The following is a 23,200-nucleotide window of genomic DNA, read 5'->3' as shown; positions in this document are numbered from 1 at the left end:
TAGTACAGTAGAAGTATGACATACTCCTAGAGGCATGCCCAAGTAGGAGCCCCTCTAGCACAGTAGCAACTCTACTGCTTTTTCTCCTATTCAAGAAAATAAATCAAATGTCTTTTTAAAAAGACTGTGACTTATACTGCTACTTTCATTAAGCACAGATTACAAACTTTGATATTTGACCACTGGCTACAAATTAGTGGTGACACACCTTTACCCACGAGACTGTCACAACACTGAGGCTGGGAACCACTGCTTCAACCCTTAGAACTAAAGTTATTTACTCCCCCAAGTTAGGCTCAAAGGACCTCTCATCCTAGTATTACCCCAACAATAACCAACACCTCGGAACTCACTTCGGCTGCTGCTCTGTTTCAGCAACTAGAAAAGAAGTAATCAAAGGCTTCCAGGTCCGGCTCCATCACCCACCACCAGCTTAAACCTCTCTGACTCTCTAACCCTCATTGAGAAGAGAATCCCTCCTAGTTAAGTTGTCATGAAGACAAAATGAGGAGATATATACAAACACACTTGTTAAACAAACAAAAATGCCACCATTAGTAGTATTATTCTTAAATTATTCTTATTATTCAAAAAGTTCAAAAGTCATAGGCATAAAAGGCACAAAAAGTCTCCCTCCCATCCAGTTGCCCTTTCTACAAAGCATCATTCCATGGTCTAGCATCCAGTATTACAGCAAGAAGTTTGAGGCCGTTTTGATTCCTGTTTCTTTGCATGTGGCCCATTTTTCTTTTTTCTTCTTCTTGAAAGCTTTAGGATCTTCTCTTTGTCTCTATTTTTTCTGAAATTCATAATGCTATGCCTTCAGGTGGGTCTATGTCCTTCCATAGTGGTGAATACTCAATGGGCCCTTTTAATCTGGCAACTCAGAACCTGAGTTCTAAGATGTTTTCTTACATAATTTAATTGATGACTTATCCCTCTCTGTTTTCTCTCTTATCTTTTTCTTTCAATATTCCCTATTATTCAGACTGTTCCTCAAAATTTTTTGTCTTTTCTCTTCTATTTTTCCACTTCTGTCTTTTTTACTCTAATTTCTGGGAGATTTCTTCCATCTTCATCTTCCAATACTTCTACTGACATTTTTCATTTCTGATTTCATATTTTAATTTCTAAGAGCTTCCCTTTTTATATAGCATCTGGTTCTTGCATCATGGATATTCTCTTCTAGCTCTGAGGATATTAATACTACTTACTTGTTAAATCTTCTCCCTGCAGAGTTTCTGGTTCTTCCAAATTAATTTTTTTCTCTCCACTTTAGAGGCTTTCCTCAAGTATCTGGTAATTCTTGGTTGTGTGCTCTCAATTAAGAGTAACTAGAAGGCTGACACACCTTATATACACCCATTTACCCACCACCTAGATTCTGAGCTTGAGGGTGGAGCTTGGCAATGGTGGTCTTCACTGGAGGAGGACCTGGTTGGCCCATTTATTAGGAGATCCTCAACATCGGTATCATTATGTTTTTCCTCTTGGCTTGGTCAGTTGACCTACAGAAGAGTCTTCCAAGCTCGCACCTGGACTGTAGAAATCTGGGTGCTAGCTTTTGGGGAAGCCAACAGAAAAAGGAAGCCAGAAAGGACAGTTCCTCAATATTCAGCATTGAGTATGCCATCTTCCTGCATTTGCCACTCTGGAGACCCTCTATTTTATCATCTCCAGAAACTAAGCCCTCCTCCTAGGAAGTGGGAGTAATCCCAGAGTAGCATGCTCTTGAGAAGGGGATCTAAGAATCTAACTGCCTCTAGAGCCAACAGCTTTCATGTAACCCTCTTTATTTCACCCACTACTACCATTCTAATTCCTAATTCCAAAGGTATCTGGTGCTTCCAGTTCATGAGCCTTTGACTATCTAACAAGTTATCTGCCAACTTTCCCCACTCCTGGCTTAGGATTCTGACATCTCAAGTCTGCTAAATCAGTTATCCCTCGTCCATTTGCTTTCCAGCTTCCAAACTTTTCTCTGTTGTCACATCTCCTATTATCTCAATCGTTATAGGATTATCCCTTTGAATATCCCACAACTCCATTAGGTTGTTTTTTATTTTACCCTCAACATTTTATCATAAAAATTTTCAAAAATACAGAAAGTTGAAAGCATTATACAGTGAACACCCATAAACCCAGACTAGACTCTATGATTTTTAAGATTTTACTATTTTTGCTTTATCAGACATTCATCCATCTATCCATGCATCCATTCATTTATCCATTCATTAGACCATCATACTTTTTTATGCATTTCAAAGCAAGTTGCAATAAAGTACATTTCATTCCTAAATAACTCAGTATTCATATCAATAACTAGAAGTCAATATAGTTTTACTTTTCTTGCATGTAAAATTTACAGATCATAAGATGCACAGATCTTAAGTGTACCATTCAAAGAGATTTGAAAAATGCATACACTCATGAAGCCCTATCAAAATATAGAATATTTTCTTCAATCCAAAAAGTTTCCTCATACCTTTTCCCACTCAATCCTCACTGACGACCCATCCCAGAGGCAACCAATGTTCTGATTTATTTCACAAACAATTAGTTTTTTCTGTCCTAGAACTTCATATAAATAGAATCATACAGGATGTCCTCGTCTCTGTAAAGTTCCACTCAGCATAAAGTTTTTGAGATTCATTCATGTTATTGCATGTATCAGTAGTTGGTTCATTTTTAGTGCTGAGTAGTATTTCATTGTATGAATATAACATAAAGTGTTTCTTCATTTTCTTGTCAATGGACATTCAGAGTTTTTTTTCCACTTTGGGGCTGTCATGAATGGAGTTGCTATGAAATTCTTATACAAGTCTAGACAATTGTGGACAAATGTTTCTCGGGGGGAAATACCAAAGAGTAAAACTGCTGGGTCATAGGATAAATGATGTTCATTTTAAAAGAATATGCCAGTTTTTTCCCCAAAGTACTTCCATCATTTTCCTCTCCCACTAACAAAGTAGTATAGGAGCTCCAGTTCCTCTACATCCTCACCAACATTTGGTATTGCCAGTCTTTTCAATTAGAGCCATCTGATGGGGATGTTGTGACAGTCACTGTGGTTTTAACTTGCAGTTCCCTGATAAGTGAGGTTAGCCATTTTTGATGCAATTAATGGCCATTCTATCTTCCTCTGTAAAGTGTCTGCTAAAATCACTTGACTTTGGGCAAGTAACTTCCCATTTTCCCTGGACTTCAATTTCCTCAAAATTAAATGAAAGTCATTAACTTGTATATCTAGTGCCTTTCAATTCTTATATCCCTAAGTTCCAGGTAGTGGTGTAGTTATTAAATGCTACAGTTAATCAAAAATACTTCTCACCAAAGGCAATAACCCAAGACAGTTGGTCAAAACTGACTGTAACCTTTACAATAATAATAACTTAACATTTGTTTAGCCCCGTGTAGTTAATGGAGCACATTCATTTTCTCATTTCATCCTTAAAATAACCTAGGTTCAAATATCAGTAAGTAAATGGTAAAACCAGGACCTAAATCTAAATCTTCTGAATTCATGTTCAGTGTTCTCAATTCAAACCTACTGTATATAAGAGTATTCACAGCAACATTATTCTTAACCAAAAACTGGACACTACCCAAATGCCCATCATAGAAATAGATAAATATAAGTGTGATATGTTCACACAATGTAATGCTAAACTCAACATGGGTGAACATACAAACACAATGTTGAAGGAAAGAAGCCAGATACAAAAGAGTCCATACCATATGATTCCATTTATATAAAGTACAAAAGAGAGGCAAAATTAATCCTTACTATTAAAAATCAAGATAGTAGTTATCCATTCTGATAATTTTCTGGGATTTCTGTTTCCAGATCTTGGTTCCATGATCTGGGTGCTTATTATGAGTTGTACACTTATCCAGGCACATGTCTTTATATATACTATACTTAAATAAAAAGTTTTAAAATGTTCTGATGCTATATAACAGATAACTTTTGAGGATTAAATCCAGTGACTTTTTCTTTCCCAGGCCCCACCCAGTGGTTCCTAAACCTGGAAAATTGCTTGCAGTGCTCCTTGACCATACTGATTCTCAAGTTAGAGATTCTAATCCAGACTATATCAGACTAGGTCTGATAGGAGGCCTAGGATAAACGTTTTTTAAAAAAAATCTCAACTAGGGGCCAGCCCCATGGTGTAGTAAAGTCTGGCACGCTCCACTTCAGCAGCCCAGGTTCACAGGTTCAGATCCCAGGTGCAAACCTATACCACTCATCAGCCATGCTGTGGCAGCAACCCACATATAAAGTGGAGGAAGACTGGCACAGATGTTAGCTCAGGGTTAATCTCCCTCAAGGAAAAAAAGAGGAGGACTGGCAACAAATGTTAGCTCAGGGCTGATCGTCCTCAGCAAAAAAAAGAAAATTTCAATATGATTCTGCTGTTCATTCTGGAATAAGTGCTCTAAAAAAGATTAACGGAATTTTTCCATACATGCACAACATAAAAAAAATTATTTTAAAGTAGATGAAAGTTCACAGAATTGCCAGAAGACTTTATACTCACCCAGAAGTCTGTCCATCAAAGGGCAGTCAATGAATCAAAACCCTACCTCTAACCCTATATGGAATGTATACACAACAACAAGCAATGATACACAATGAGGTTACAACCCTAAACACAGGAAGAAATGGAAATAGTCTTACCACAGAGTTTTTCTTGGATCCTATGTGCCTCAGCTAATCTCTCTTCAACAGCCCGTCTTCCAAGACCAGCTTCCTTTCTAGCCACGGCCAGGTCATATTCCAGACTTTGTCGCAATGCCTCTCCTTTTTCAACCTCGGATCGTAGCTTAGCAATCTGGCTCTCATAGCTTGCCAGCTAAAAACAGATTTCTGATATCATGAAGCAATATTAAAATATGTCTCCAAGATTATGAGATCATGCACCCAAACATTTAAATTTCTTAGAGAAACGTGTTTCTATAATATTTACAAGATAAGAATTTATAAATCTATACTTTCTGAAAGAGGGGAAAAGAAGCACTAGCCTTACTTATTAAATGACACTCATTAATCTTTGTTATTTTAGAAAATCCACTACAGAAAACAATAAAAACCAAAAGAACTTTTATGAACTTCTCACAAAAACAAAGAGAAATCACAAGTTTTAATCAGAAATAGTCATACCTAGGAAATGAAAAAAATACATGACATATAGCGAGCACTTAAAAATTCATTCTCTCTTCTCTTCCTTCTGTTCCCTAAATGAAATCGAGAAGCAAATTACATCAAAGTATAATTTGGTAAATATTGCCTATATCATTTCTCTTGATCATGACATTATTGATAGAGCATAAAGCAATAAAAGCGCCAATTTTGAAGGGATTTTAATGAACTAATATCTAATTTATCTAACATCTAGATAACCAGGTATCTAATGACTAGATCTAATTTATCTAATATCTTTCCATGAGGTAGTGTGACAGAAGACAGATCAGAGAGTTAGAGCAGGATGACTCATAAAGTCCTTTCCCACTTTGAAATTCTAGTATCTAATCAATAATTCATTAAATAATATTAAACACTTGCTATGTGTCAAGTACAGTGAAAAATATAATAACATGATAGAGTCCCTGATCTCAAGGAATGAAATGCTATAGAAAGCCATATGGGATAAGTTTTATAAAAGAGGTACAAATGTTATGATAGTTCAAAGAAAAGCAAAATTATTATTGCTGATGGGAGAGAAAGAGATGGTGGATGAGGGAGAATGCTAGAAAGGTATCATGTAGTAAAACATTGAGACTTTTTCTTTCCCAGCTACTACACCAGGCTAGAAACAGATGGTCCAATCATCAAATAAGAAAAGACAAAAGGATTTCTGAAGGGCAACATCAGAAATTCCCATAAGTAGCTGTTAACATGCAGAGTGCAGCAGGAGGTACACTTTTCTTCAAAAAATAATAAAAGAATAAAATAATAACTTCCAATTGAAATTTTTAAAAATTTTAGAAAAGCAGGAGTGACATCAGTATCATGGTGGAGTGAGCTCTTCCCTTGAACTCTCCCCCCTAAGATACAACCAAAAGGACATTCATACACCAACAGAGGATATATACAGATCACAAAAGATGTCTGGGAGACCCACAGAGCCACACACCTGAAGGTGGTGGTGGGGCTGGATCCTCTGGAGGAAGTGGAAGGTGATCCCCAGGAGCTCCATGGAGAGAGATGGGCCATGGCAGCACAAAGTGCGCAGGTGAAAAGGGCATCCTGTCCCTGCCCGTATTCCAGCCCCAGAATCATCCAGAGCACAGTGCGGTGAGCAGGTTAGTGGAGTGGGGCGGGGTGGGGAGGGGAAGGGTGCAGGCACTCCAGCCCTAGGTTCACCTGGAGCAAGGCGCAGAGAGCTTGGCGGTGGTGGTGGGAAAAGTGAACAGCCCCAGAGTCGTCCAGAGCACGGTGCAGAGAGCTTGGCAGCGGCAGCAGAGAAAGGGAAAGTGCACAGTCCTTTCTGTACAGAGCGACAAGCAGGGGCAGAGGGAAGCACTGAGGAAGGAGAGTACCCTCCCCCGTGCCTGGTGCTCCAGATCTGCCATCGATCAGTTGCCCAGAGAGAAACGCAGTCAGTGGCTGGAGTTGGGGAGCCCCTGCTCATGCCAGACCCAGAATACACAGTGCCTGATCCCCATCCTGTGACAGTACGTGGCAGCTGTGACCTGATAAGAACACTATGATGAAGCAAAAATCTACCCCATCAAGCAGTATGAGTAGGTATATTAAAGCTCCAGATTAGAAGGAAAGTGACACGTACCCAGAAACCAATCCTGAAGGAACAGAAATCCATAAGCTAAATGACAAAGAATTTAAAACAGCTATCACAGAAAAAACTCAACGAGTTACAAGAAAACACAGAAGGATAAACTAACAAATTCAGGAGCTTCTTCACAAAGGAGATTGAAACCATAAAGAACCCATCAGAATGCTAGAAATGAAAACCACAGTGGATGAAATAAAGAAAAATCTGGATTTTCTAAAGAACAGAGCTGACAATATGGAGGAGAGACTCAACCAGTTAGAGGATAGTGCTATAGAAATGCTTCAGAGGAAGAAGAGAGAACTAAGACTAAAAAGAAATGAAGAAGCTCTCAGACAAATATCTGATTCAGTCAGGAAATGCAACATAAGGATTATAGGTATTCCAGAGGGGAAAGAGAAGGAGAATGGAGCAAAAAGAGTAAAAAGGTTGTTCAAAGAAATAATAGCTGAGAACTTCCCAAACCTGGGAAGGGAGCTGGAAATCCACATGAAAGAGGCCTCCAGATCTCCTAACTTTGTCAATGTAAAAAGACCCACTCCAAGGTATATAGGAATGAAGCTGGCAAAAGTCAAGGACAAAGAAAATATACTAAAGGCAGCAAGACAGGAAAAAATAACTTACAAAGGAACCCCTATCAGGCTTTCAGCAGATTTCTCAGTAGAAACCTTACAGGCTAGGAGAGAGTGGAATGATATATTCAAAATCCTGAAAGACAAAAACGTTCAGCCAAGAATACTCTATCCAGCAAAAATCTCCTTCAGATATGATGGAGAAATAAAAACTTTCCCAGACTGGGGCTGGCCTGGTGGCACAGCGGTCAAGTGTGCACGTTCTGCTTCAGTGGCCCAGGGTTCACCTGTTCGGATCCCAGGTGCAGACATGACACCACTTGGCAAGCCATCCTGTGGTAGACGTCCCACACAGAAAGTAGAGGAAGATGGGCATGGATGTTAGCTCAGAGCCAGTCTTCCTCAGCAAAAAGAGGAAGATTGGCAGGAGTCAGCTCAGGACTAATCTTCCTCAAAAAAAAAACCTTTCCCAGATAGAGATCACCCCCACCCCCCGCAACAAGAAATCATCAAGAAGGCCTTCCTACCTGAAAAAAAAAAAATAGAAAAGGGGCTACAAAGCCCTGAGCAAGGAGATGAATAGGTAGGTAATAATCAGAAAACAGCAGCTCTCTATCAGATCAGGTTAGTTAACACTTAACTTGAACATCAAGGGTAAAGAAAAGGAAAACATCAAAACAAAAATGATCTCATCTTTTTAACCATACTCACAACACAAGATGGAAAAGGATACGACAAAGATAACTTAGAAGGGGAAGACAAAGGGGATGGAATCCGTATAGTCTAAGGAAATAAGAGGCTATCAGAAAACGGACTATCTCAGCTACAAGATTTTTTATACAAACCTAAGGGTTAACCACTAAACAAATAAATAGAACAGAGACATTTACAATAAACAAGCAGAAAACGAAGAAAACCAACAGAAAAAACTATCTAATCAAATAGGTAGTCTGAAATACACAGGACAAGAAACAAAGAAAATGCAGAAAAACTGGGAAACATCTGATAAGATGGCAGTATTAAGCCCTCAGATATCAATAACCACTCTAAATGTAAGTGGATTGAATTCCCCAATCAAAAAACACAGAGTGGTAGGATGGATTAAAGAACAAGAGCCAAAAGTATGCTGCCTCCAGAAAACACACCTCAACTCTAGAGACAAACATAGGCTCAGAGTGAAGGGATGGAAGACAATACTTCAAGCTAATGGCAAACAAAAGAAAGCAGGTGTTGCCATACTTCTGTCAAAGTTTCAAGATAAATCCGGTAATGAGAGACATAGAGGGGCAGATAATGATAAAAGGGACCCTCCACCAAGAAGACATAACAGTTATAAACATGTATGCACCTAACACAGGAGCACCAAAGTACATAAAGCAACTACTAAGAAACCTAAAAGAAGATATCAACGACAACACAGTAATAGTAGGGGACTTCAACACCCCACTTACATCAATGGATAGAACATCCAGACAAAAAGTCAACAGGGAGATAGTGGACTTAAACAAAAAACTAGACCAGATGAACTTAATAGATATGTAGAGAGCACTCCATCCAAAAACAGCAGAATACACGTTCTTCTCAAAAGCACATGGAACATTCTCAAGGATAGACCATATATTGGGAAACAACGCAAACCACAGTAAATTTAAGAAGATTGAAATCATATCCACTATCTTTTCTGACCACAATGCGGTGAAATTAGAAATCAACTACAAGAAAAAAGCTGGAAAAGAAACAAAACTGTGGAGACTAAACAACATGCTACTGAACAACCAATGGGTTGTCAAATAAATAAAGAGAGAAATCAAAAAATATTTGGAGACAAACAAGAACGAAAACACACCATACCAAATCTTATGGGATGCAGCAAAAGAGGTCCTAAGAGAGAAATTTACAGCAATACCAGCTTACATTAACAAACAAGAAAAATCTCAAATCAACAATCTTAAACTACACCTAACAGAATTAGAAAAAGAAGAACAAACAAAGCCCAAACTCAGCAGAAGGAGGGAAATTATAAAAATTAGAGCAGAAATAAATGAACTTGAAACAAAAAAGACTGCAAAAAAAGACCAATGAAACAAGGAGCTGGTTCTTTGAGAGGATAAACAAAATTGACAAACCCTTAGCCAGACTCACTAAGAAAAAAAGAGAGAAGCCTCAAATAAATAAAATTAGAAATGAAAGACGAGAAATTAGAATGGATACCACAAGGGCTGGCCCTGTGGCGGAGTGGTTAAGTTCACACGCTCTGCTTCGGCAGCCCAGTGTTTCACTGGTTTGGATCCTGGGCACAGACATGGCACCACTCATCAAGCGACGCCAAGGTGACGTCCCACATGCCACAACTGGAAGGACCCACAACTAAAAATATACAACTATGTACCGGGGGGCTTTGGGGAGGAAAAGGAAAAATAAAATCTTAAAAAAAAAAAAGAATGGATACCACAGAAATACAAAAGATTATAAGAGAATATTATGAAAAGCTATAAGCCAACAAACTGGACAATCTAGAAGAAATGGATAAATTCTTAGACTCTTACAACCTCCCAAAACTGAATCAAGAAGAAATAGAGAATCTGAATAGACCAATCACGAGTAAAGAGATTGAAACAGTAATCAAAAACCTCCGCAAAAATAAAAGTCCAGGACCAGAGGACTTCTCTAGAGAAATATACCAAACATTCAAAGACAATTTATTACCTATTCTTCTCAAACAAACTATTCCAAAAAATCGATGAAGATGGAAATATTCCTAACACATTCTAGAAGGCCAACATCACCCTGATCCAAAAACCAGACAAGGACAACACAAAGAAGGAAAATTACAGGCCAATATTGCTGATGAACATAGATGCAAAAATCCTCAAAATATCAGCAAACTGAATACAACGACACATTAAAAAGATCATACACCATGATCAAGTGGGATTCATACCAGGGACACAAGAATGGTTCAACATCTGCAAATCAATCAATGTGATACACCGTATTAACAAAAGGAGGAACAAAAACCACATGATTCTCTCCATAGATGCAGAGAAAGCATTTGACAAGATCCAATATCCATTCATGATAAAAACTCTCACTAAAATGGGTATAGAAGGAAAATACTTCAACATAATAAAGGCCATATATGACAAACTCACTGCCAACATCATATTCAACGTGGAAAAACTGAAAGCCATCCTGCTGAGAACAGGAACAAGACAAGGGTGCCCACTCTCACCACTCTTATTCAACATAGTACTGGAGGTTTTGGCCAGAGCAATTAGGCAGGAAAAAGAAATAAAAGAAATCCAAATAGGCATGGAAGAAGTGAAACTCTCGCTCTTTGCAGACAACATGATTTTATATGTAGAAAACCCTAAAGAACCCATCAGAAAACTATAAGAAATAATCAACAATTACAGCAAAGTTGAAGGATACAAAGTCAACATACAAAAATCAGTAGCATTTCTATACTCTAATAACGAACTAACAGAACAAGAACTCAAGAATACAACCCCATTTATAATCGCAACAAAGAGAATAAAATATCTAGGAATAAATCTAACCAAGGAGGTGAAAGACCTATACAAGGAACACTATAAGACATTACTGAAAGAAATCAATAAAGACATAAAGAAATGGAAAGATATTCCATGTTCACTGATTGGAAGAATAAACATAGTTAAAATGACCATATTACCCAAAGCAATCTACAGATTCAATGAAATCCCAATCAGAATCCTAATGACATTCTGCACAGAAATAGAACAAAGAATCTTAAAATTCATATGGGGCAACAAAAGACCCAGAATAGCCAAAGCAATCCTGAGAAACAAGAACAAAGCTGGTGGCATCACAATCCCTGACCTCAAAACATGTTACAAAGCTATAGTGATCAAAACAGCAATGGTACTGGTATAAAAACAGGCACATAGATCAATGGAGCAGAATTGAAAGCCCAGAAATAAAACCACACATGTGTGGGCAATTATCTTTACAAAGGAGCCAAGAACATACAATGGAGAAAGGAGAGCCTCTTCAATAAACGGTGCTGTGAAAGCTGGATAGCCACATGCAAAAGAATGAAAGTAGATCATTATCTTTCTCCATGCATAAAAAATAGACTCAAAATGGATCAAAGACTTGAAGGTAAGACCAGAAATCATAAAACTTCTGGAATAAAATATAGGCAGTACACTCTTTGACATCAACCTTAAAAGGATATTTACAAATAGAATGTCCACTCAGACAAGGGAAACAAAAGAAAAAATAAACAAGTGAGACTTCATCAGACTAAAGAGCTTCTGGAAGGCAAAGGAAACCAAGATCAAAATGAAAAAGGAACCCACCAACTGGGAGAAAATAATTGCAAATCATATATCCGATAAGGGGTTAACCTCCCTAATAAATAAAGAGTTCACACAACTGAACTACAAAAAAATAAACAACCCAATCAAAAAGTAGGTAGAGGATATGAACAGATCTTTTTCCAAATAAGATATACAGATGGCCAATAGGTACATGAAAAGATGCTCGACATCACTAATCAAGAGGGAAATGCAAATCAAAACTACACTTATAGATCATCTTATGCCCGTTATAATGGCTATAATCACCAAGACAAAAAATAATAAATGCTGGAGAAGTTGTGGAGAAAAGGGAACCCTCATCCACTGCTGGTGAGAATGCAAACTGGTGCAGCCACTTTGGAAGACTGTATGGAGATTTCTCCAAAAACTAAAAATACAATTACCTTATGATCCAGCTATCCCACTACTGAGTATTTATCCAAAGAACTTGAAATCAACAATACAAAGAGACTTATGCACCCCTCTTTTCACTGCAGCATTATTCACAATAGCCAAGATGTGGAAGCAACCCAAGTGCCCAATGACCAATGATTGGACAAAGATGTGGTATATATATACAACAGAATACTACTCAACCATTAAAAAAGACATAATCATCCCATTCGCAACCACATGAGTGGACCTTGAGGGCATCATGTTAAGCAAAATAAGCCAGACAGAGAAAGACAAACACCATATGATTTCACTCATAGGTGGAATATAAACAAACTTATGGACAAAGAGAACAATTTAGTGGTTACTCAGGGAGGGTGGGTCACAAGGGGTGCAGGGACACATTTATATGGCATTTGACAAATATTAATGCACAACTGAAATTTCACAATGTTATACACTATTTAGACCACAATAAAAAAATAAACTACAAAGATAATATCTCCATATTTTTTTATACTGTCTTAAAAGATGATGCAGTGCTTTGGGCAATACAGTAAGATAATGAAAGGATGATGTAACAGTGAAAAAAAATTTTAGAAAAGCAAATGTCTTCAGAACACTTATACTTACAAAATAAGAATTTACAAATATCTCTTAACAGTTAAAGAAGAAAATCATAGGGGCCAGCCTGGTAGCATAGTGGTTAAGTTTGCACACTCTGCTTCAGTAGCCCGGGGTTCATGCGTTCAGGTCCCAGGTGCGGAGCTACACACTGTGCATTAAGCCATGCTGTGGCAGCATCCCATGTACAAAAAAACAGCGGGAGATTGGCACAGATGTTAGCTCAGTAACAATCTTCCTCAAGCAAAAAAAATAGGAAGATTGGCAACCAATGTTAGGTCAGGGCCAATCTCACCAGAAAAAAAAAAAAATCATAGAAGAATCTTCATTACATATTCTAGATAACTCCATTTGTTTCAGAACCACTCTACCCCTCTCTGCCCACTCCCTCTCTCTCCTCAAAAGAATAAAGAATAACATTTGGGCATTCCTGGTTGTGCCAATCCTTTACCTATTGGCCCTCAGATCCTCTCCACATTCTTCTCCAGCATGTCTCACTATTGTAGGAACTCCATTTCCCAGGCTGCCTTGATAGCTGGCTTCCCACGTGGTTTGACCAATGGAAGGCACTTGTGGTGGTGTTGAGGGAGGAGAGAAGTAGCCAAGGCATTTTTCCCACTCTAGATCTACCTCGAGCAACATCTCCGTCTTCTCTGTTGCTGCAAATTCCTTCTGGATAGTCTGTCCTTCCACAGCCCTAGCTCCCTCTAAATGGTCTGGCTTTTACCAACCTTAGGAGTAGAAGCAGCTTCCTAATGTTGCTACCCTCTAAGTTGCTTTAACATCCCCTATTTGTCTTTTCAGCTCTACTAGTACCTACGTAACCAATTCCCTCTACCAACGTCCCTTTGTCGAAAGACCTGGAGCCATTTCTATTTTCCTGACTGGACACCAATATTACCAAGTAATATTGCTCTTGGTATCAGAAATGGTCTCAAGATGGGCTTCTGATACAGGGTTGCAAACCTAGATGAGCTAAACACAATGCAGAAAGGGGATCCTAGTGATCCATGGCATACAGTGAGATCACTATTATTTAAAGTATGTGCAGTTGTTTAGAACGAAGTGCCAGTTGAGGATGAACCTTTGGGAAGCGCAGTAGCAAGTGCTCTTGACCGTTATGGCAGAATTGTTTACTACAAGACCTGTGGGGTGGGAAGGCTAAAGCTGACTACGCTAGAGAACTTACAAAAACAAAATGATAACCTCAACTTTTAAAAAATCTCTTATTTCTTGTAGCCCCAGAGCAAACCAGGCTAAGGGCCAGACAGAAAATCTAATCACGGGGAATGCAGAATTACACTACAAGTTGAATGAAGAGCTTCACCAAGTTTCTAACGTGAAGAGGGTATCAAGGAAGGAGATGGGATGAGCGCTTTTGGAATTAGACAAACCTAAAAACTGTGAACTCCCAAATCTCCCCGGAAACATCCCTTACCAACAAAAGCTGCCTCTCCTCCCTGTCTGAGGTAAGTAGCTTTCCCTTGCTTGAAGACTTAGGAATGACCAAACCTGAAGTAGCTGTCTTGCAAGAGGATATGCAAGACCCACCTCCACCACTCTTTGTTGCCATAGATAGATTCAGATCTCAGCATGCCACAGGAGGAGAAATGTTCAGTCTGCTCCAGGAGAAAATAGTTTGTACGGCAAAACAATTCCAAGATCTTGCTAATCTTGCATTAGCAGGAACCTGCAGAACATACTATAGAGAACTGATTTGGATTTAATAAGCTAGCTCTGAGAGTCTGCCTGGATGGGTGACTGGAAATTGAATTCAACATCAGCCTACAATCATTTAATAAGGTTAAAATGCCAGTACTTTCCTGACATAATCTGGAGATTTAAGGAGATGGGGGTGGTTTTATTACGAGTAAACCAAAACGTCCCTTTTCCCTGACTACATCCTCTTCCAGGGCCTAAAGGACATTCTTTTCCTAATTAAAATGCTATAAAATACACTGGAGTAGGCAGCACAAGCATCATTAGAAAGCTCTGGTGGCTAACCTCTACTGCCAGAGATAATAGTAGATGATGGAGATAATGGTGGGGTATGTCACAATTGAGACAGACTCCCCAGTTTCAATCAAAATGATGGCATTCCAGAGTGGCAAAGGCTACGTGGTAGCAATTAACCATTAGAAACAAGGTGAGCACAGTTACTATAATGGACAGCAGGAGTACAGTAGCAATCAGAGCATTTTTGACCTCCAGGTATTGCGGTAGTATCAATTATCAAGGTGTACACATGAATTAAAGAGATAGGCAGCCTTCTCAAGAAGCACTATCCAATAGATATTCAATGCAAATCTCATGTGTAATTTAAATTTTCTAGTAGCAATATTTTAAAAAGTAAAAATAAATACATGAAATTAATTTTAATATTTTATTTAGCCCAATATATCCAAGATTATCCTTATTTCAATATGTAATCAATATGAAAAATTATTAGTGAGATACTTTACATTTTTTTGTACCAAGTTTTTGAAATCCAGTGTGTATTTTACATTTACAGCACATCTTAATTCAGACTAGTCACATTTCAAGTGCTCAAAAGACACAAGTGGCTAATGGCTACCACACTGGAGAAGCAGTTCTAAAGCATTATTTGATCTAAACAAACAGAAAAACTCTAAGTCTAGTGAGCAGAATCTTGACTTGACCCTCCAAAATATGAAGTCATACCTCTCCGTCAGTTCCCAGACTCCTTGACTAAAGCTCCCTGAAGCAGCGCTGCCCCAAGTATATACTGTACATGTTCCCCCAAGCTTTTCCCAATGGGAAAGGCAGAAGCTTTGAACTGGAGACTAGCATATACTCTGTCTCCCACACACAGGTCCAAGAATTAGGGGATGGAAGTGGGAGTGGCCTCTCTCTAATAACCTAGCCTCTAATAACTTTATCGTCCCCTCCATCCTTGCAACTTTAGGCTTTAATTTTTTAATAGAGATCTTAATTCCTAAGGGGTGAATACTTCCACCAAGTGATGTAACAAAAATTATCCATTTTGATACATGCTACAAAATGAATGAACCTTGAAAACACTGCCAAGTGAAATAAGCCAGACACAAAAGGACAAATATTACATCATGCCATTTATATGAGGTATCTATCTAGAATATGCAAATTCATAAAAAGTAAATTAAGAGGTTACCAGGCACTGGGGGTAAGGACAGCTAGGGAATTACTGCTTCATGGGTGCAGAAGTTCTGTTTGGGATGATGAAAAATTTTGACAATAGTTACTGGTGATGGTTGCACAGCACTGTCTGCAACTGAACTGTACATTTGAAAAGGGTTAAAATGGCAAATATTATATATATTTTACCACAATAAAAAAGTAAAAAAAAAAAAAACATTAAGTTGGAAGCTTGGAGACAGCACCATTAAGGAATCAAGCTTTTCAAGAATAAAGGGTTGGTCACTCTACCAAGGGAAATGCTGGCAGAGGGTAAGGGGAACACGGAATCGGTTGTGACAAAAATGATAAATATCAACTTAGAACCTTAGGACCAGCTCTAAGCATTGCAGCAACTTTGCATATTTGTTACTACTGATGTTTTTTTCTTTGCTCCTCCCCTCTGGCATTACATAAAGAATGCTGGTGGTGTTTAACTTTTCAATTGAATTCATGAGACATCAAATTATAAGGATGTGATGGTGAGGACATGGATCATCTGTGAGATGAATGCAATGACTAATAAGCCTTTCTGTCTCCCATTTTGGAAAAGGTGAAAGCATCTTTGTATGGAGGATATTTGAGTTGCAACTTGCAATGTTATGTAGGAACAACATATTGTATGGGAATTACATATGAGTAGCAGGGTGACAATGAATGCTGAAGAGCAAAAGGTGTGCACTGTCAATCATTTGGCTGTTTGATCTTGGGTCTGTTCCCCAGCCCCTTTCTTTCGCTCTACTCTATTTTATCACAGAACTGTATTTCCCATGCTCCACTGCCAGATGGCTCTATGTCCGGCCATGTCTCTGACAGTAGCTGCACTTTGTTTGAGGTTCCAGCTCCCCTCCAATATCCCCATCCCCTCCAATATCCCAACACTAGCTGAACAGCTCCTACCATGGCTCTACCTCCCACCAGACAGCCCCAACCTTTGGACTCTAGGAACATCATCTCCTCCCACTGGCCCTCTGGCCTAGAGGTGGTGGCAGTTTCCTGCTATTACTAATCTCTGGGTGGCCTCATCATTCCCTGTTTGGATTCCTAAGTCTTCCACCACCTGTACAACCAATTCCCTCTAGCAATGTCCCTCCTTTTCCCTGATTGGACCTTACCTGATTTCCAGAGCTACCCGCATAGCTGATAGAAACACATCTGCTATCCATGAGGTTTTCTCACTCAAGGTTCAACACATGCACTAAACGATGCAACAGCAGCAAAATGGTATCGCCCTTCTTTTTTAAAACATGTCTTCATTCTGTTAAGTTTTTATGCTCAACCAACTATCTTAGAACTTCCTCTCTGCATCTTCCTCCATATCTTCCTTTATGCCCTCTAAAGCATATCAGCCCTAAAAGAAAGGTTTTTTACCATTTTTACGCCATGACCCTCTTTGGCAATATGGCCCTTCTCAGAATAATGTAATTAACTGCATAAAATAAAATACACAGGATAACAAAGAGAATCAAAGTACAAAAACAAATAAATAATCTAAAAACAAATTTGTGATGTCGTAATCTATGTACTTCTTCTTCTTCTTTTTTTTTTTTTTTGGTGAGGAAGATTGGCCCTGAGCTAACACCTGTTGCCAATCTTCCACTTTTTGTTTGAGGAATATTGTTCCTGAGCTAACGTACATGCCAATTTTCCTCAACTTTATGTGTAGGATGCTGCCACAGCATGGCTTGATGAGAGGTGTGTAGGTCCATGCCCAGGATCCAAACCCATGAACCCCAGGCTGCCAAAGCAGAGCACACAAACTTAACCACTACACCACCAGGCTGGCCTCGACGTACTTCTTTAATAACACATTAAATAACAAGCTCCACCTGCAGGTCTAATAAGCATTGTAATTTCAAAGTAGTGACAAGTATAAACAATATTTCAAAATATTGGCAATAACTGAGTTGTGGTATGTATCTGTGATTTCTACTGATGATAAAGGCAAAAGTACTGCTAATACTATTATGGTTTATTGTGAAAAGGACTGGCTGGGTCAAACCCTTCATAACTGAAGGAAATGCTCAATATGAGTTAGAGGTTAATAAAAATAAAAATGTAATTTTTCCTCATCCAAGTACATGGATTCCCTGATTTCTCTGTTTCTGAGGACCCCAGCTTAAGAATTCCTCAGAAGAAGACTGGCTGGATCAGTCAAACAACATCTTCAGGTCCCAAAGCCTAAAAAGCTCACTGCTTGGTCTTAGGTTTCTAGTACCTTCTGGCTAGAGAAAGTTATATGTTTCTTCTTCACCTCTCCCATCCTCATTTCTCTAGATTTTCTTACTCTATCATCACTATCTGAGCCAATGAGATAGATGAACAGCTTCACGGTCTCTTGTCCTGTTTTATACATCCATATTATTGGGCTCAAATGATTCTAAGAACCACTACAACAATGAAAACCTTGCGGCATTTTCCCATCCCAATCATCCACATCAATGCAGCTTGGTCTCATCTAGAAGCTGAGTCTATAAGCAACTCCTCTCCCCAAACCCTCTGCCTACTAATAAATTTTCCCAACATTAATCTATTATTTCTATACCTACCAAAGAAAATTAAGGCTCAGAAATATTAAATAGCTTGTCCAAGAACCCACAATAATAAAACTCCTAGAGAAGTCATTTTAAAGATTTTTAAAATTTAATTTAATTTAATTGTTTTATTGAGGTAAAATTGACACATAACATTATATTAGTTTCAGGTGTACAACATAATGATTCAATATTTGTATACATTGTGAAATGATTGCCACAGTAAGTCTAGTTAACATCCGTCACCATACACAGTTACAAAGACTTGTTTTCTTGTGATGAGAACTTTAAGATCTACCTCCCTTAGCAACTTTCAAATATGCAGTACAGTACTGTTAACTATAGTCACATGCTTTAAATTACATCCTCATGACTTATTTCTTTTATAACCAGAAGTCTGTACTTTTTTGTACCTTTGACCCCTTTCATCTATTTCACCCACACCCGCACCCCCCACCCCTGGCAACCACCAATCTGGTCTCTATACCTATCAGCTCAGTTTTTTAAAGATTCCACATATAAGTGAGATCATACAGTATTTCTCTTTCTCTCTCTGACTTATTTCAACTAGCATAATGCCCTCAAGGTCCATCCATGTTGTCGCAAATGACAAGATTTCATTATTTTTGATGGCTGAATAATATTTCATTGTATTCCACTGTATACCCATTTTCTTTATCCATTCATCCATCAACGGACACCTAGATTATAAAGACATTTTGCAACAATCATCCAGCATGACGTGTGTCAGCATTAGGAGTATCCAATAAGACAAATATATGGCCTTAATTTTTGGATAGCTTCATTCCTCTCTGCCTTGCTTTATAATGGGCATATTTGGCGATTATATGGCTAAAAAAAACATTACTACACAATATAAGTAAAATCATCTAAACAAGTAATTGAAGCAATAAGAATGAACAGTAATATAAACCTTCAGTTGAACCCATTATAACTGCCTGTTTGAGGAAATTCTCTTTCTTCTCTGAGATAATTTCCTACCTCTTTAAAGTGAACACATACTTCAAAACATTTTGATCAAATAAAAGAGAATAAATAGAGGGTTATGCCAAGAGAAATCTGATGACAACTTCAAATATATGTAAAAGATGAATGATTATCATGACACTAATATTCTCAAGTAAAATGCATATTTGGTTTTAAAAAATAAGCTTTAGAGATGAACAATTAGCACACATTGAACAAATACCACTTTATATTCAGTATGTACTATCACAACATTAAAAAAAGCAATTACTTCAATTACCACTTTAAAATTACCTCAATTGCCACTAAAGATACAAATAAAATAGTCATATATTCTTGCTTGTTATTTTAATCAGAAACCACTGCTCCTTAGATAGCCTGAGAAAATCATTTTTTCAAACATTTATTCAACACACAGCCACTGAGGCCCTACTGTGTGTGAGTGAGTAACGTGAGAGATACAGAGACAAAGTGTGGTCACTTCCTTAGCTCTCAGGAAGCTTACAGACGGAAGCAGGCAGGGAAGTGTGAAAAAAGAGTTTCAGCTCTACAATATCTGTAACAGCAACATGTTATGGGAGAACAAAGGAAGGAATAATCAGTTCACCTAGGGAGGCTTTAAAAGGTTTCCTGACAGAACAATACGGGAATTTAGCAAAAAGAGAAGGAAAACACACTGTTTATGCTTAACTGTCAATAAATTACAGCTATTACTACAGTGCACAGGCACTTCACAAATTCCATTTCACTTAATTATCACCACAACCCTTTGGGACCAGCATTTCACAATGAGAAACCAATGATGTACAGGATAAATAACTTGCCCAAGGTCACATATCTTGTAAATGGAAGGGCCAACAATGAGTCTAAGGCATGTAACTCAATATTCCTTCCACTACACCAGGCTGCCTAAGCTGAGTTTTAAGAATGAGTAAGATTTCAATAGAGAAAAAAGGAGAAAACAGAGCAAAAAACACAACAGACAGATGAGACATAAACATACAATTCATAAATTATCTTAGAGGGAAAGAGAACAATTGTCCTTGGAATATGTACATATACATATGAGATATACATTTATATATACACACATACTAATAAAAGATATAATAATATAATAAAACAAAGAAACTAAGATAATTTATGAATTACACTATAAATAAAAATTCCATACTCAAATATACTTAAGAGATTGTTCCATGATTGAGACCACAAGGAATCTACACTAAGATTCCAAAAACATCTAGTTTACAAATCCTTTAGTCAACAAACACATTCATCAATTAATACTTTTTATCAAGCTTAACCCATTAATTAAAATAAATTTAAGACAACACATAAATAAACATAATTCATTAAATTTCTACTTTAACACTTCTACACTATTCCACTGTATTAAAAAAATATGTTTTCTTTATCATTCCCTTTTTAGCACAAGAATGTTACAGTGATAAACATTAAACATGAAGTTTGTAACATGAAATAATCTAAAATAATCAAACTCTACTTTTAATATTATTTGAGAGAAAAATAAATTCTACCTCTGCATTGTGTTTAGTTGTTATTTCTAATTTTTCTTTCTTAGCCCGATGGAGTTTCTTTCTGAGATCAGCAGTAACATCTAAGTCTGTTTCACTTTTAAGCATTTGTTTTACATCAGATGAGGCATTCTTTAACCTATAAAATAAGATCATAATAAGATATAATTCTCATTAAGTTATATATCACTACATTTCTGGTATTTCTGATAACTTTTTTTTCCAAAAAACACAGGGAACATGATACGGTCCTTGCCCTACAGAAACTTACAGTCTAGTAAAAGATGTCGACTGCAAAAGCTAGGTAAAAACACAAAGCAATATATGACAAGAAACAACACTGTCCACTGGGAAACCACCACATTGTTCAAGATTGGTACCTTTTTAAAGACTGTCTGATCCTATCATGAGCTGAGTAGTTTTGGAAGAGATTGAGTTCTTTCCTTTTTACATTTTTAAATGATATATTTCATTGATTGTAAATGTAATATGTATTACAAAAAGAAAAAGCATAAATAACAGAATACAGATTCCTGCTTAAAAACAGCAGACTAAAGCACTCTACTCTCTCCAAAAAATTAAAATTAAAATTTTAATTAAAACAACAGCAAAGAGAATTTAGAAGTATAAACCCACAAGGAGAAAGAGCACAGAAGACAAAACAATAGCAATAACACATTGGAAGCTGGAAAGCAAGTAGACAGGTGGTAAGTGATTTACATAAGACAGTTGAATTCAAAGCCAACAGTGGGGAAATTAACCTGATTTACACCAGAGCCCCAAAAAATGCAGTTAATTGGAAACACCTTTGAAAAGGGGGTAAATGTAGAGCAGAAAATAGGAGAATTGGTTGAAAGTCTGCCAAACAAATAATGAGATCCTCAGATCCTCTACCCTATAAACCACACAACTGGGTACCAATTTCTTCCCGACTCTGGCACAACACTAGGGGTTTATTCCCTGGAGATGATAAAACAGAAGGTCTCTGGATTGGAGATTTCAGATATAAATGGAGTTAGGGCTCCAGACTAAAAACAAGAGGCTCAAGTAAAAAGTTATCTAATAAATGAGAGCCCTGCAGAAATGGGAAGGGTCTTTCCTGGAGAATCTAACCAACAGGGTGAAAAAAAACCTAAAGAGGCTAATACCAGGGGTTCTCCAGCAAAACAGCTTAACCAGATCACCCTACAGAGAAAGCCACAAACAGAAAAAGTCTCACACACTGGGCTTCCAACCATCTTTTTAGGCCCCTACTTTTAAATACGAACAGATAGCTAAGGATCACCAGAAGTCAAGAGGCATCTAATATGAAAGACAGATACCGGGGGGGGGGGGGGGGGGGCGGGGGGGTGGAAGAAGCCCTTGAAGACAATGCAGGGAAAAGACAACTTTAAAAGAGAGAGAGAGAGAGAAACTAACATTAATATCCTCAGAAAAATAGGAGAGAAAATAACATTCAGAAAACAAAAACTGGACGTGATAAAAAACGAAATACTCAGAGAACAAAAAAGAGCTCTGGGAAATCAAAAACACAAACTAAGAAATGAAAAATTAAATAAACAAATGTAAAAGAACAATCTCCTAGATGCCTGAAAAAATTCTGAGGGAAAATAATTCCCAACTTAGAACTTTATGCCCAAGAAGTTACCACTCAAAGACAAGGGTAAGAGAAAGACTATTTCAGATCTGAAAGGCATCAAAATATTTACCTCCCATGAACTTTCTCAACAGGATAATGGAAGATTTGCTCCACCAAAATAAGAACCTAAACTGAGAAAGAGAAAGACACAGGATCCTAGAAGCAGAGTATTTAAGACAAGAAAATAGCAAAGGGATTTCCAAGATAGTGAAGAAAGGACACACCAGTGACAACTGTGCAGCAAAGCCCGTAAAGGGCCATCTGTCCCAACTGGACTGGCCCAAGCTGCCAGGAGCGATTTCTTTAAGATGATGAAAACAGAAAACTACAAAACACTTGCACTATTTGAACATAGTGAGAGATTTATACAACTTGGTTGGAGTATGAAGTTGAATTCATGATTAAGTTCACAGAATTTAAGCAAACTAAATGATAAATGAGACAACTATTAAATCCAAGGAAAACAAAATGTACAAGAGAGAAAAATTATTAAAAATTAGTATATGGCTCAACTGGGAAGTTTTCATAATTATAATAATGTAAACATTGAATAACTAATCTAAGCAAGATTACAATATCACTATAACCACTATATGTGGAAA

General features: G+C 37.7%; 1 protein-coding gene across 4 annotated transcripts in view; it reads right to left on the bottom strand.

Annotated features, from left to right (window-relative positions):
* The window catches only part of CCDC171 (coiled-coil domain containing 171), a 294,411-nt gene that overhangs the window by 255,223 nt on the left and 15,988 nt on the right, over positions 1-23,200 (bottom strand). For all 4 annotated transcript variants that reach the window (XM_046663625.1, XM_046663624.1, XM_046663626.1 and 1 more), the window contains exons 3-4: positions 20,963-21,098; positions 4,682-4,856 (exon numbers count right to left, since the gene is read on the bottom strand). In XM_046663625.1, the coding sequence (XP_046519581.1) occupies positions 4,682-4,856; positions 20,963-21,098 (311 nt within the window). The remainder of the gene's footprint in view (positions 1-4,681; positions 4,857-20,962; positions 21,099-23,200) is intronic.

This window comes from Equus quagga, chromosome 6 (genome assembly GCF_021613505.1).
Source record: "Equus quagga isolate Etosha38 chromosome 6, UCLA_HA_Equagga_1.0, whole genome shotgun sequence".
NCBI lineage: Eukaryota > Metazoa > Chordata > Mammalia > Perissodactyla > Equidae > Equus > Equus quagga.
The sequence above is the reverse complement of the archived record's forward strand: the minus strand, read 5'-3'. Positions and strand labels throughout refer to the sequence as shown.